Raw genomic sequence first — 13,377 nt, 5'->3', positions numbered from 1 at the left:
ACTCCTGTTGTCACAGACATTAAAATGCTGCTTACCAGTGTGCTTACATCCATGAAGGATGTTATTTATTTCTTTGGTGAAGAAAAAGTACACACTTTTGAGTGTGTAGTAGGCAAGCTTTGGGACATACTATAACATCATACACAGTTGTGTCTTCAGCAGAAAGCTCTGTCGTACAGTTACACTGTAAACTGACCTGTCAATCATCTTCTCACAGTTAATATCCTCCACATTTCACTTACCACATCAGAGGGAAAAGAAGAAGCACATTGACCTGCGAGTCAGAAGTAGAAAAACTCATATATTCTGCATAATGATGAATTTATATTGTTTCTAAAAGTTTACATTGTTGTTGCAGATTAAATATAACACAGGTCATAGCATTAAATTAATATATATATATATATATATATATATATATATATATATATATATATATATATATATATATATATATATATATATATATATATATATATATATATATATATATATATTAATTACCAGGTTAAATGTAGATTATTAGTAACTCAAACCCCTTTATCTAAACCTCTCTTAACTGTTATTCATGTTTTTTTTATATGTTTTTTATTCGTGTTTGTAATTATGAATCAGCTCGAGGCATATGTACTAACCATGCTGTTATATTTGTCAGTACAACAGTGAGGCTAATCAATGATGCTGTCTGCAGTATTTTTATTTGCTGTCCATTCAAAACTAGACCACTCAATTAGACAATGACTTACCGCCCCCTACTGTCTAGTTTTATTTCATTAATAATAATGATGAAATAATAATAAAGAAAAATATATATATAAAAAAAAAAAAAATTAATTAAATTAAAACTAAAATATCTCATTGCATTATTTAGCAGCAGTCACATCTCAGCCACTTCCGCTCTGCAAAGATGGATTTTGTTGATAGTGTTTTTATTTGGGGAAAACAAAGAAGAAGAAGAAGAAGAAGAAGAAGAAGAAGAAGAAGAAGAAGAAGAAAAACATGAATATATTCAATAAGGTCATACTAAAAATCTCCCAGGGGTCTCTGGGTCCTCCTCAGACCCCCTCTAGATTTGAGCTGGTTCTCGGATGTCTGGCTATAATATAAGCGGCTGCACTCATTCTGAATTTGGTATGATTGGACGATTTGTCTTTGTATTAAAATAAACGCAAACCCTTCACTTTTTGTTTGTTTGTTTGTTTTTGGTACTTAACCAGCCATTGGCTGTATAAAAAGCCTTTATACATTTTTGAGAGAGCTTCTGTCTTGGGGCGCGTGCACGGAAGTCGATTAACACTGAAAAGATATTGGTGGATGTTTTCGGTTAGGCTAAATGTTTTAAATTATTATCTAATGGAAACTCGCTTAGTTTCTTACTCAAAAAAATAAATAAATAAAATAAAATAACATCGTGCCCAAGTTTGTTGTCCTGAGGAGACAAATGCGTGCCATATAGTCTACTGCTCAAATATGGGATCAGTTGTTCAGTTACCGATGATGAATAACAGTCAAATGAGGGAGAAACGTTAGCTTTAAGGCATGTATTTACATCGGTGTATCACAGTGTAGTAAACACGTGCGCCGGTTTGTTCTGACTCACACTTGACTCAGTGATAGTGAATCAGATTTAAAAAATGGCGGGGGATTGTTTCTGTGCTCCACTTCCTTCCTCTGCCTTCATTCAGAAATAATACATGTTGTCTCTCCTCCCCTGTGTCCTCGAGGCTCGAGCCAGCCCACCGTGTGTGTGTGTGTGTGTGTGTGTGTGTGAGAGAGAGTGTGTGACTCAAACCACGGGGAGAAACCCACACACAACCCGGGACATGCGGTTCTTTCCAAAACAGTTTGTTTATTCATTCATTTACCTATTCCATCCCTTACGAAAATGACCATAGTTTTATTGCATATTGCAGTGAAAGTAGGAACCATTTTTTTGGTGTATTAATTACCATTTGTGTAGTCACAGTTACTACTAATAATACCATGGTTAAACTTCGGTTAGTGTCTAAACTATGTTTATTTGTGGTGACCACGGTTTAACTATAGTAACTATGTTTGTTTTTGGTTTTATTTGTGGTAAATCCATGGTTAATTTTCGTTAAGCTTCTCATTTAAATGTCTCATAAGAGGTTCAGTCCCTGTAAGTGTAAATTCTTCTTATTTATTATTATTCTTACATAAGAGTTACCATCTGGTGGTTTAAGGAGTAATACAAGACGGAGAATATCTGTGAACTTACACGCAGTGTGTGTGTGTGTGTGTGTGTGTTTGTGTGTGTGTGTGAGGGGGTGGGGGATGGAAAACACTGCAGGAAAAGCAGGAAGTGCATGGAGAAATTTAGTTGGGAGTAGTTGGAGTGCCAGAAGAGCACATGCTGAGCAGAGAAGAAAAAAATACAGCTGTTGATTCATATTTCATGCACTGTGTATTGCTGGGGGTACATATGTGAACATGACACATGCCTCAGAAAGAACAAGCTTCAGTGCCATTAAAACCAACCTCAAACAAGTGTAATATTAAGACAGGAAGTTGATGGAAAACACCTGAAATGTTTTGTCTGTTTGTCATCGGAGTCTTTTTTTTTTCAGTTTCAAATTCCAGAACAACAACTATTTATTTAATACAGAAAAAAAAACATAATTTGATCAGTGGATAATCACTGACTCACAATGACTCGTCTGTAAACACTGAGATCGGAGGAAATTAGTCATATTAGCATGTTATATCAGTGGCATGGTTTTGCATTTAAAAGATGTCTCAGTAAACCAAATGGCCCATTGTGAAGACACAGGACCGTAAAATGTGCCAGAGGCTGTCTTAATGGTGCTGTGCTTTTACTCCTATTTGCAACACAATAAGCACATTGGCCTGTAGCTGCAGCATCACACCTTGCTTTGTGTTGTAAATATACAGAAATTATTAGCCTACAGCCTTTCCAACAGGAAAAGAGCAGCCTTTCACAAGTCACATATACTTTTAACGCTTCTCTTTAGATGCATGCATTGATGTTTGCTGCATCACCAGAGCTGTTTATGATGGTGAATCAAAATGCTGTTTTTGTGTCGGTCAGTAACTAAACATTTTGTTGAACTTGAGAACAGTGTTGAGAATTAAATGTGCAACTTTCAGCACAAGTTTATGATTTTGTGAGGGACTGACCCCAACAAATACAACATGGTGAAATACTGCACTTCTTCAGGAAGAAAAGTCTTTAGTAATTTAATCGGTGAAGGAGATGCGGATTAGCGTTGTCGTCTGTGTCCCAGGACGTCCAGAGATGTTCTGTGTGTGTCAGTGTGTGCAAATGTTTTAAGTATACAGGTGCTATAACAAGTCTCAGCTTAACACAGTACAAGAGCAAGGGCTTTCAAATAATATAATAAATAAAAAGAAAACAGATAGAATAGATAAAGAATAGAGCAAGCTAGTGTTAGAGGTCTTTTTTGCTTTTGAAAAAAGAAAAATGAAAAGAAAATAGAATACAAAAAAGATTAGAAAGGTAGTTAGATTTTTTTAAAGAATAGAATTAGAATAGTGAGTGTTAAAGTTAGAGGGTCAAATAAAGATGGAAGAGATGCTTTAAGCAGATTCTTGAAGATAAGGACTCAGCTGCTCGGATTGAGTTGGGGAGTTCATTCCACCAGAAGGGAACATTTAATTTAAAAGTGACTTTGTGCTTCTTTGGGATGGGACAATCAAGCAACGTTCACTTGCAGAACACAAGCTTCTAGAGGCACATAAGTCTGAAGTAACGAATTTAGGTAAATGGGTGCAGAGTCAGTGGTGGTTTTGTAGACAAACATCAATGCCTTGAATTTTATGCGAGCAGCTATTGGAAGCCAGTGCAAACTGATAAACAGAGGTGTGACGTGTATTCTTTTTGGCTCATTAAAAATTAATCTTGCTGTCGCGTTCTGAATTAATTGTAAAGGTTTGATAGAATTGGCTGGAAGACCTGCCAAGAGAGCATTGCAATAGTCCAGCCACAGAACAAGAGCTTGAACAAGGAGTTGTGCAGCATGATCCCAAAGAAAGGGCTTGATCTTCTTGATGTTGAATAAAGCAAATCTGCAGGATCGGACAGTTTTAGCAATGTGGTCTGAGAAAGTCAGCTGATCATCAATCATAACTCCAAGGCTTCTAGCTGTTTTTGAAGGAGTTATGGTTGATGTGCCTAACTTGATGGTGAAATTGTGATGAAACGATGGATTTGCTGGAATCACAAGCAGTTCTGTCTTGGCAAGGTCGAGTTGAAGGTGATGGTCCTTCATCCAGGAAGAAATGTCTGTTAGCTACCGTCGGCTCATCAGGATGGAATGAGAGGTAGAGCTGAGTTACATTACTCACATTACTATATGTGAGTAATGTTGGTCTTGATGATTAATATGACCTTTGGCTGGCTCTCATATCTGATCAATCGTTTGATATTACCGGAAATTAAGGTTTAGTGCACCCAATTCTGAATCTATATATCTATTGATCTGTCTATCATCTATCTATTCATTGTTTATTTTCAAGACTGGTCATAACTTTGTCAGTTAGCTACATAAAAAGGTAGATTTGTCTAATTTGAATATGAAAATGTAGCTTAAGCTTGATTACCGCTCAGTTTATTGCCAGTTGGTCAGACTGGTTCTTAGTCTATGCCTTAAGATGTTGTCTATGGTCCCAGGCGATCTTTAAATACCGTCTTTTGCTGGGCACATAGAAATGTTTGGAAGAACATGCAGGTAACTCAGTTATTACAGACAATTACTTTAAATAATGATATACTAATGCACCCACAAAGAGCAATTTGCAGTCAATTAAATACTGTAGGGAACTAAAATATGATTCATTAAACCATTATAACTTTGATTAATTTCGGAGATTGTTATTGGTCTTTCAATCAAACATTTAAGTCCTTTTTAAAAGCCTTCCCACACAGCTTGAGTTTAAAATAGATCTTGATCTTTAGAAAAAAAAAATGTCGCAACTGAAAATCCACACATAGCCTACTAAAGCAAAATATAATACTCGTTGGACAGAGGCATACATAAATACAAAATAAGACACAAAATAAGTCCTTTTTTGCACAAAACTCTAATTTAAGACTCTTGAAATTATAATGTTTTCAAGCTCTAAAAGAAAAAAAAACGCGCCAAATTTTTTGCGTGTGATTCTAAAATTGGGGTAAAGTAAAAAGTGTAACAATGCAGTTAAGACCATTCTTTTTCTAAAAACGAGGGGGTCAGTAACAATAAAACCTGTAACAACACTGAAAGCGCTCGGGTGTGTCTGGAGCCGACGCGATCGTGATTGGCAGGGACCACAGCCAATGCAGCTTATTGGTTCGTGACGATCCCAAACGCACGTCCCGCCCACTGACTCCGCCCCGTCGGTCTATTTCCGGTGTGGAAGACCCCGTGAAATGCCCCTAAACTCCCGAAGAGGAGTGTTGTGTTTCATTCATTCGTAGCTCACAGACCGCGCGGCTTTACACGCTTCGGACATCGTCCCGACCGATCCTTTAAAAAGGGTACGTTTTAAATCTATATTATTTATTTTCAAGCTGGCTTTAGAAATGTTCGCTCTCTGCAAACAGGAAAACAGAAATGGGTGTAATTTGTTTGGTTTTAATGCACAGTTGAACAGGATTAACAAACACTAAACAGATTGGCGGGCTCGCGTGGCGCGTTTTTCTTTAATTTATAACATACGCCAAGTTCTAGTAAGTTTCTGCAATCCACACCCTTCTCAAAAATATATATATATATATAACAGTTATATATTTAAATATACCGCAAATATTGCAATCCTTAAAAAAAAACTCTGGGTTTTAAAACAAAAGGCCAAAATCGTTTGTCTAAAACCGTCGCTTTGTCTCTTGTTTGCATTCTCTTTTACTTTTATTATTATTATTTATCGTTTAAAGCTCTTCGCAGTGTAAACAACCGAACCGTGTTTTCACGCGCTCGGGGATTTAAAAGGGCGCGAATCTCGCGCTGAGAGTTCGTGTTCCGGTTCGTACTGGAGCTGCGGGGTATCCGTAGAAACCGTTCGCCTTTGAGCTTTCTCTTTTAAAGCCCCGCTGCAGCACAGCGAACCTCCCACGGATTGCATATATACTATTTTTAAGGTAATAATATCCAATTATTTAAACGGACACGACGCGATTTAAATACGTTTGCGTTGTAACCTACATTGCGTTGGGTTTGAGTTCACGCTAAATCGGGCCTAGCGCGTGTTGTAAACAAACGGGAAGCCGGTCGTTCCGCGCACTCTTTCACTACCCTCCATGTAAAGTTAATTTCTACCAAACGACCGCCTTGTAACGTATTTAAAATGTCTATCGTTTCAGCTGATATCGTGTTTGTTTATCGCCTGACTCTCTTTGCAGCAGTTTCGCAGTGAGGCAGAATGAGTGACTCTGGCAAGGACACCGTGGCTCCTAAAGAGAAAGACGGAGCGGAGAAGAGAGGACGAGGAAGACCACGGAAACACCCGCAGGTATGCACTGCTTTATATGGGCCACTGTGGTATTATATGGTGTTTCGTGTTGAACACCGCCTTAGTTTGTATTCTGGGCTAAAATGATGCATGCAATGTGTGTTTTTGTCCTTTATTTGTGTGTGTGTGGGGGGGGGGGTCTTGCACATGGGCTCAGAAAATCAAAACTATATTTTTGTGTGCTTATCTCGTAAAGCTCTGAACTGATGGACTGTGTTGAGGTCTTTGTTTGGTGCATCTTCGGCTCCATCGCACACGCTGAACATGCAGTGGTCATCTGTAGTGGTAGAATGACCAAGGCCTGTAACATGATCTCTTTAAACCAGCAGTAACCCACTTACTGCTTCAGCTGCGCACTGATTGGCCGCTGGGAAATGCCAGCATCTGATTGGTTCATCCCGCGGTCAGTCATTAGGGCCTTAAGAGTGCATTGGGTTTAAAGTTTCTATTACTCGCTCATGTAATCAGAGTCTTTGAGTAGTAATCCAGGGCCACCATCATACAGCAAGATGCATTACTTTTGCATCACTATTTTGGCTTCTTATATATAGCATATATGTTTACACCAACAGTTTAAAAACGTTTTAAGCATTTGTAAGTAATCTTTTCATTTTTATTGAAGTGGGCAACAGACATGTAACATGCTTAAATGGCTTACTTTCCGTATATTCCAGGCCTTTGAATTCCTTTCAATCAAAGGATGTAATTGCTTTATCAGTAAAGGATTATTATTATTATTATTATTATTTTTTAATTGTCAAATGACTGGGGCTATAAATGTTAACAAGTGTTGTTCTTTTGCACACTTTTCTCCAAGTCAGATGACGTAGATGCTAGTCTACATTGACGTAAACCTGGTTTCCTGTCCTTGAGATGCACAGCAGGCTTTATGCATTATTTACTGTTGGCTCGCACCATCCGCTTGTATAGACCTGACAGGAAATATTCTTTACACTGACCCTGAGCTGCTCATTTAACTGCTATAACACTGATAGTATTTGTAGTGTATTTGATTCTCTTTTGGCAACCAAGGCCTGCATGCCACCTGTTGGTCTAAAAGTAGCAAGCAGTTGTGTTAACTATGAACAGCAGATGCTTGATAAGTTATCCATCAGTATATGGTAACCAACAGTTGGCTCATTCATGTTATTTACCCTTTTCAAGGTTCAGCAGGAGGCAAGTGGCTCTCCTACACCGAAGAGGCCTAGAGGAAGACCAAAGGGCAGCAAGAACAAGCCCAGCTCCACGGCATCTAGGGGCAAAGTGAGTAACATCTCAGTGGTTTTGTGCACAACTAGCACCTCTATGATATTGCCACTAGAAACTGACAAACCTGCATCTGTCTTCCTGCTCTAGCATGAATCAGAGTTATTTATTGGCACATGCAACCATGTGCATATAGCCACTGTTGCTGACATGGAGTTAAATCACAAATATTGGCATCTATGCTTCCGTAAACATAACAGCCCATCATGTGTGTTTCGAACGTGTAAACATGACTGTTTACAATCAGTTTCTTGGCTCCTCCTCTTTGGTGCATCTTAAGATCTAAACAGTCTTGTTTTTTCGTCCGAGCCTGCAGATAAAGCAGTTGCTCAGTTCCGGTTGAGTGTTTTGGCTTCCTGTGGCGTAGCAGGCTCTGTGTGTTGCAGGTGCACAGGCAGATGATAGCCCCGCCCCCTGCTTCTACCCTTCCTTCCCCTCCATCTATTGTCATGACGACAAGTGACCCATATGCACACTGTCTCTTCCTTTTGTTTGTGTGTATGCTGTCGTTTCTCTCTCGGCTTGTACCAGCTGTCTCTCAGCTCCGGACCAGGTGGCTGGTGAGCTGCTCATGTCCGCTTCCAGTATAATAGCCAATGAACTCGCTGCCCCTGGGCGGCCTGCCAGCACGAGGACACCGGCGCCCTCTGTTGTTCAACTGCATGCAGAGCACCTTGTTTATTCTCCTTCTCTCTTTCAGAAAACGGCAGCGGCTTCGGCACCCGCAGGGACGAAACGCAGAGGACGGCCCAAGAAAGCAGTGAGTTTTCATTTGTTTTCTGCTTGGTGCATTTCGTGTGCCATTTATAGGGAAAACCACAAGGCTAAATGGGTGTTTGTGTGGTGGGAAGTTGCCATGAGCAGCAACACAAATATTTGTCTGATTCTCATGAGGGATTTCTTGTAGTTCGTTCTCCCCCTTCGTTTCTCCTGTCGGTCTTGTTTATAAGAACCGATCAAATATCTTGAAACCTTTTATTCTGCTGTTAAGTCAGTTTGGCAGAGCCCAGTGCCGCCCCCCGTTTCCTCGACAGCTCACTGTGCAGTCATCAGCCTCACATCTTTGTGCTGCATTCCTCTCACATGAGGCACGGTTCTGGCTCCGGGCTTTAGTTCTCCTCATTCAAACATGTCCGCAGGAATCCAGCGAGTTGAGTCACACAAACCTTTGGCTTTGAGTCACACTACAAGTTACTGTGGCCAGGCTGGGACGCTTCCTCCACTTACTCATTCACACTAAGAAAACAGGAGGCACTTAGAAGACTGCTTTAAGTTATTGGTGCAAGTTATGAGTCAGCAAGTCACCGACTCTCTGATGGAGTTTACACGCTGAAGTACAGTGCGTTAAAGGTTGTAGTGTTTTATGAAACTTTACATAGGCAAATCCTCCATGAAAATGGAGGTTTTGAAAATGTGATCTAGGAGTGTGAGCCATTGTAAAGATTGAGTCTGTCCCTCACAACCTTGTTTTCATCCACAAGAAATTCAATATGACATCTAACCTGAATAACATTTGCTGTCATGCTAATGTAAGTGTTCTCTCATCTGACTGTTTGTTGCTGTCTGTGTCTTCAGGAGAAGGAGGAGCAGCCATCTAAGTCCTCTGAGGAGGAGGAGGAAGAAGAAGAGGAGGAGGAAGAGGAACAGTAACTAGCAACTTGTGCTACCTCACAATCCAACGTTGTTTCTTCCTGTTGACCAGAGCTGGACTGACCCTCCCCACCCCCTCATTCCCCCTCTTTCCTTTTACACTAGTGCAACCCTCACCCTCCAATTCACCTTTACTCTCTAGCGCCCCCTAGTGTCAGGGAGGCTTGCACACTTCATGCGCCTTCTCTGTGTAACACCACTGGAAAATGACTCAAAATACTGTATGTCCATTCATGGATGCATGCACACGTGTATGTCTCGCACTCAATGGGTAATTGGTCGATAGTGTCTGTCATTATACTGGACAAAGATATGCTCTGATGGCGGCTTGACACAAAGCGATTTGCAAAATACTGAAGTTTTCTCTTCTCGCAAACAACAGTTTCAGGCCTAGAGAATTCAAGTTTATTTTTACAAGTCTAAATCTAAAATATGGTAGGTTGTGTGAAATTCATGTCGTTGTGTTCTGGACAAAGGTGAATTGACCTACTCGATGTTTTTACTTGGGTTGTGTGTGCGTGTGGTAACTCGATGTCTCCAGTTATACTTTTTAGCTACTCCGTGATTCAAGCTAGAAATAAAGAGCTTATTTTTTTGAGTGAGCATAATCTAGAGGACTTTTAACTTGTAATCAACATATCATTAATGCATTGTCGTGAAACATTTTTGACTTTTTTTATTTTTTTTTGAATGCCCTCCTCCGACTCGCCACCATGATTTCACTGATTGCCGTGATAAATTTACTGGCACACACATGCTACGTAGTGAGTTTCGACTCGTTCTCCGTGCAGGTCAGCTTTACTGGTTGTGCTAAAGAGCAGTTTGCTTTTCTGGCTATGTTCAATTTTGTTTTTGGAGGATGAAGATTGGTATTAATTTTTCTTTTTTTAAACCACCAACTGGTCCTTGTTCCAGAAAAAGCACCGCAAATGATTTGACACCAGCAGTGCTTTTAAATCGTTCAGCCCCAAATCCGTGAACTATACATGCGAACATTAATCACTAAACTAGAAAATGCTACGTCATTCCTTTCCCAGCCGTGTCGCTTCTGTCCCGTTACAGTCCACTCAGACAACTTCTGCTTGATGTGTTTTGGGATTTAGTTTCGGTTTCTTCACTCTTTTTTGACGTGTTAAATTCCATGTCAGGGAACGCTGATCGGTCCAGTGACTGGGTCTCCTCTCAGAACTTAATGCTGCTACAAACATGGTTAATTAAACCCGGAATACTGCAACCAGGTCAGTTCTACTCTGGACTTGACCGTCACGTTCATACCTCACTTTACAACAGCCTATGACGGATTACTCTGCTCTCTTCTGACGATGTTCAACTGGTCTCAGTGCAGCCTTTGGCAAGCGTGCTTTTGTTTCTTTCCAAGTGCAGTGTCTGATTCTTTTACAGCTGCCTCCAGTGTGGGGTTTTCATTGCTTTTTTTTTTTTTTTTTTTTTTACTGATTTTGCTTACAGCAGTGTGCATCAATGAACAGAAACTAATTTTTTTCATATATAAATGTCTGGACACACCACAGGAATTACTGCATTGGATCGGAGAGATGCAAACCATATTCACTGACTGTGGTAGAGCTATTTTGTGTTTTTAGTTAGTTTTTCTATACATGCGTTTGGTGCACTGAATTGACTCTTTGATCTGTTATATATCATGGACAAAATGATTTAGTGTGGCACCTGAAGGTTGGGGCTTTTTCCTCCTCTTCTTCCCTCTTTGTCTTTGTAATAATCGACATCCTGCTAGTTGCTTTCCCTGCGCCCCTGTTCAGTAGATCATGATGGTACTATGGCTGTTTGATGCAGTGTTTTTAACATGCCCCCTCCGTATACTGATGTCTTGTTTTTATGTGCCCGTGCACACAACTGGTTTGGGATCAGTCTTTTCAATGTATACACTCGGCATTTTCTATTGTGGACTGCAGGAATTTATATTCAAAATGGTAATAAAGTTAAGGATTCGTACAATCTTGTGTGGCTGTATTTCTTTAAATTATTAATTAGCATTGGACCAATGGCAGCTGATGAAAATATTTAATTGTTTAGCTGTCTGAAATGAATGGCCTGTAGTTTTCCTCAGAGTGTTAATAATGGAGTAAATCTGTTTTACACACCAGGAGTCACTTCAAACTTATTCCTTTCTCTTATCCTCAACTTCAGCTCCGCTGTCCATATAGACATCCAGATCCAAGCTGATTAAGAAACACAACAGATTCTACACTTAGTCTCTCTCAAGCTCTCTGTGTTTTTGTCCAATTAAAGTTCTGTATGGTGTTAATGTCTCCCGCCCTGAATTATAAATCCTAATTTGTTTGGGGTAATCAGTTTTGCTGGGCTAACTAAAGGCTATTAGCTATTTAAGTGTTAAAAATAAAACTCCCTTCACTCTCTATAATCAAACCTTTTAGGAAAATATTTACTGTAGGCAAATAACTAGAAGAAAACAAAGTGCAATAAATGGTTAAAATCTTTGACTTCAATAATAACTTTTAAAGGATATATATATATATATATATATTTTTTTTTTTTTTTCATTTTGCAAAACAGTCACTGGACTGCATTGCTGTGGATCATTGTGATGTTTTTACCAGCTGTTGGGACTCTTTCTGATGGCTCCCATTCAATGGAGACCATCCATTGATTCAGTGCTACATTTAGCACTAGCAACGGATGTCGACAACAAACAGGACAAAATAAGGCAAACAAATACATACTCACTAGTGTAGTAGATGAACACAAGGTCCTGCACACAGCACCAGAGGGAAGTCTTCTGTTATGACTGGAAGACTGGGATACTGACATTATGACGTGAAGAACTGTACATGCACTCCCCCCACCCACAATTCCTGCCGGCCCGAGACTAGAACTCACAACCTTTCGATTGGGAGTCCAACCCTCTAACCATTAGGCCACGTTTTAGACTCCCTAATAATGTACAATCTTAAATAAATCTTAAGAAAAAGAAATCTTTAAATCTTAAATCCAGATCCTCCTATCAACCCTACTGGCAAATGGCATCTCAGGAACCACGCTTCAATGGTTTAAGTCTTACCTATCAGATAGGTCCTTCAAAGTATCTTGGAGAGGTAAGGTGTCCAAGTCTCAACATCTAACTACTGGGGTGCCTCAGGGCTCAGTTCTTGGACCACTTCTCTTCTCTTCCCTGTCATCATTAGGTTCTGTCATTCAGAAACATGGCTTTTCATACCACTGCTATGCTGATGACACTCAACTCTACCTCTCAATCCATCCTGATGATCCGACGGTAGCTGCTCGCATCTCAGCCCCTGGATGATGGACCATCACCTTCAACTCAACCTTGCCAAGACAGAACTGCTTGTGATTCCAGCAAACCCATCGTTTCATCACAATTTCACCATCAAGTTAGGCTCATCAACCATAACTCCTTCAAAAACAGCTAGAAGCCTTGGAGTTATGATTGATGATCAGCTGACTTTCTCAGACCACATTGCTAAAACTGTCAGATCCTGCAGATTTGCTTTATTCAACATCAAGAAGATCAAGCCCTTTCTTAGGGAACATGCTGCACAACTCCTTGTTCAAGCTCTTGTTCTGTCCAGGCTGGACTATTGCAATGCTCTCTCGGCAGGTCTTCCAGCCAATTCTATCAAACCTTTACAATAAATCCAGAACGTGGCAGCAAGATTAATTTTTAATGAGCCAAAAAGAATACATGTCACATAAAATTCAAGGCATTGATGTTTGCCTACAAAACTACCACTGGCTCTGCACCCATTTACCTACATTCGTTACTTCAGACTTGCGTGCCCTCTAGAAGCTTGCGTTCTGCAAGTGAACGTTGCTTGATTGTCCCATCCCAAAGAAGCACAAAGTCACTTTTAAATTAAATGTTCCCTTCTGGTGGAATGACCTCCCCAACTCAATCCGAGCAGCTGACTCCTTATCTTCAAGAATCTGCTTAAAGCATCTCTTCCATCTTTATTT

General features: G+C 39.9%; 1 protein-coding gene across 5 annotated transcripts; it reads left to right on the top strand.

The window, feature by feature from the left end:
* The first annotated feature begins 5,363 nt into the window (after positions 1 to 5,363).
* LOC113068669 (high mobility group protein HMG-I/HMG-Y-like) lies at positions 5,364 to 11,379 on the top strand. 5 transcript variants are annotated; one of them, XM_026241476.1, is made up of 5 exons: positions 5,365 to 5,518; positions 6,380 to 6,489; positions 7,654 to 7,752; positions 8,456 to 8,515; positions 9,331 to 11,379. In XM_026241476.1, exons 2-5 carry the CDS (start codon positions 6,400 to 6,402, stop codon positions 9,403 to 9,405), a joined length of 324 nt encoding a protein of 107 aa, XP_026097261.1. In that variant the 5' UTR covers positions 5,365 to 5,518; positions 6,380 to 6,399; the 3' UTR covers positions 9,406 to 11,379. The 5 variants fall into 5 exon arrangements, with proteins under 5 accessions (XP_026097266.1, XP_026097261.1, XP_026097262.1 ...); XM_026241477.1 differs by having other exon boundaries at positions 5,372 to 5,518; positions 6,383 to 6,489; XM_026241480.1 differs by having other exon boundaries at positions 5,403 to 5,518; positions 6,341 to 6,489.
* Positions 11,380 to 13,377: the final 1,998 nt, after the last annotated feature.

Source organism: Carassius auratus, linkage group LG48F (assembly GCF_003368295.1).
Source record: "Carassius auratus strain Wakin linkage group LG48F, ASM336829v1, whole genome shotgun sequence".
NCBI classification, from domain to species: Eukaryota; Metazoa; Chordata; class Actinopteri; order Cypriniformes; family Cyprinidae; genus Carassius; species Carassius auratus.
The sequence above is the reverse complement of the archived record's forward strand: the minus strand, read 5'-3'. Positions and strand labels throughout refer to the sequence as shown.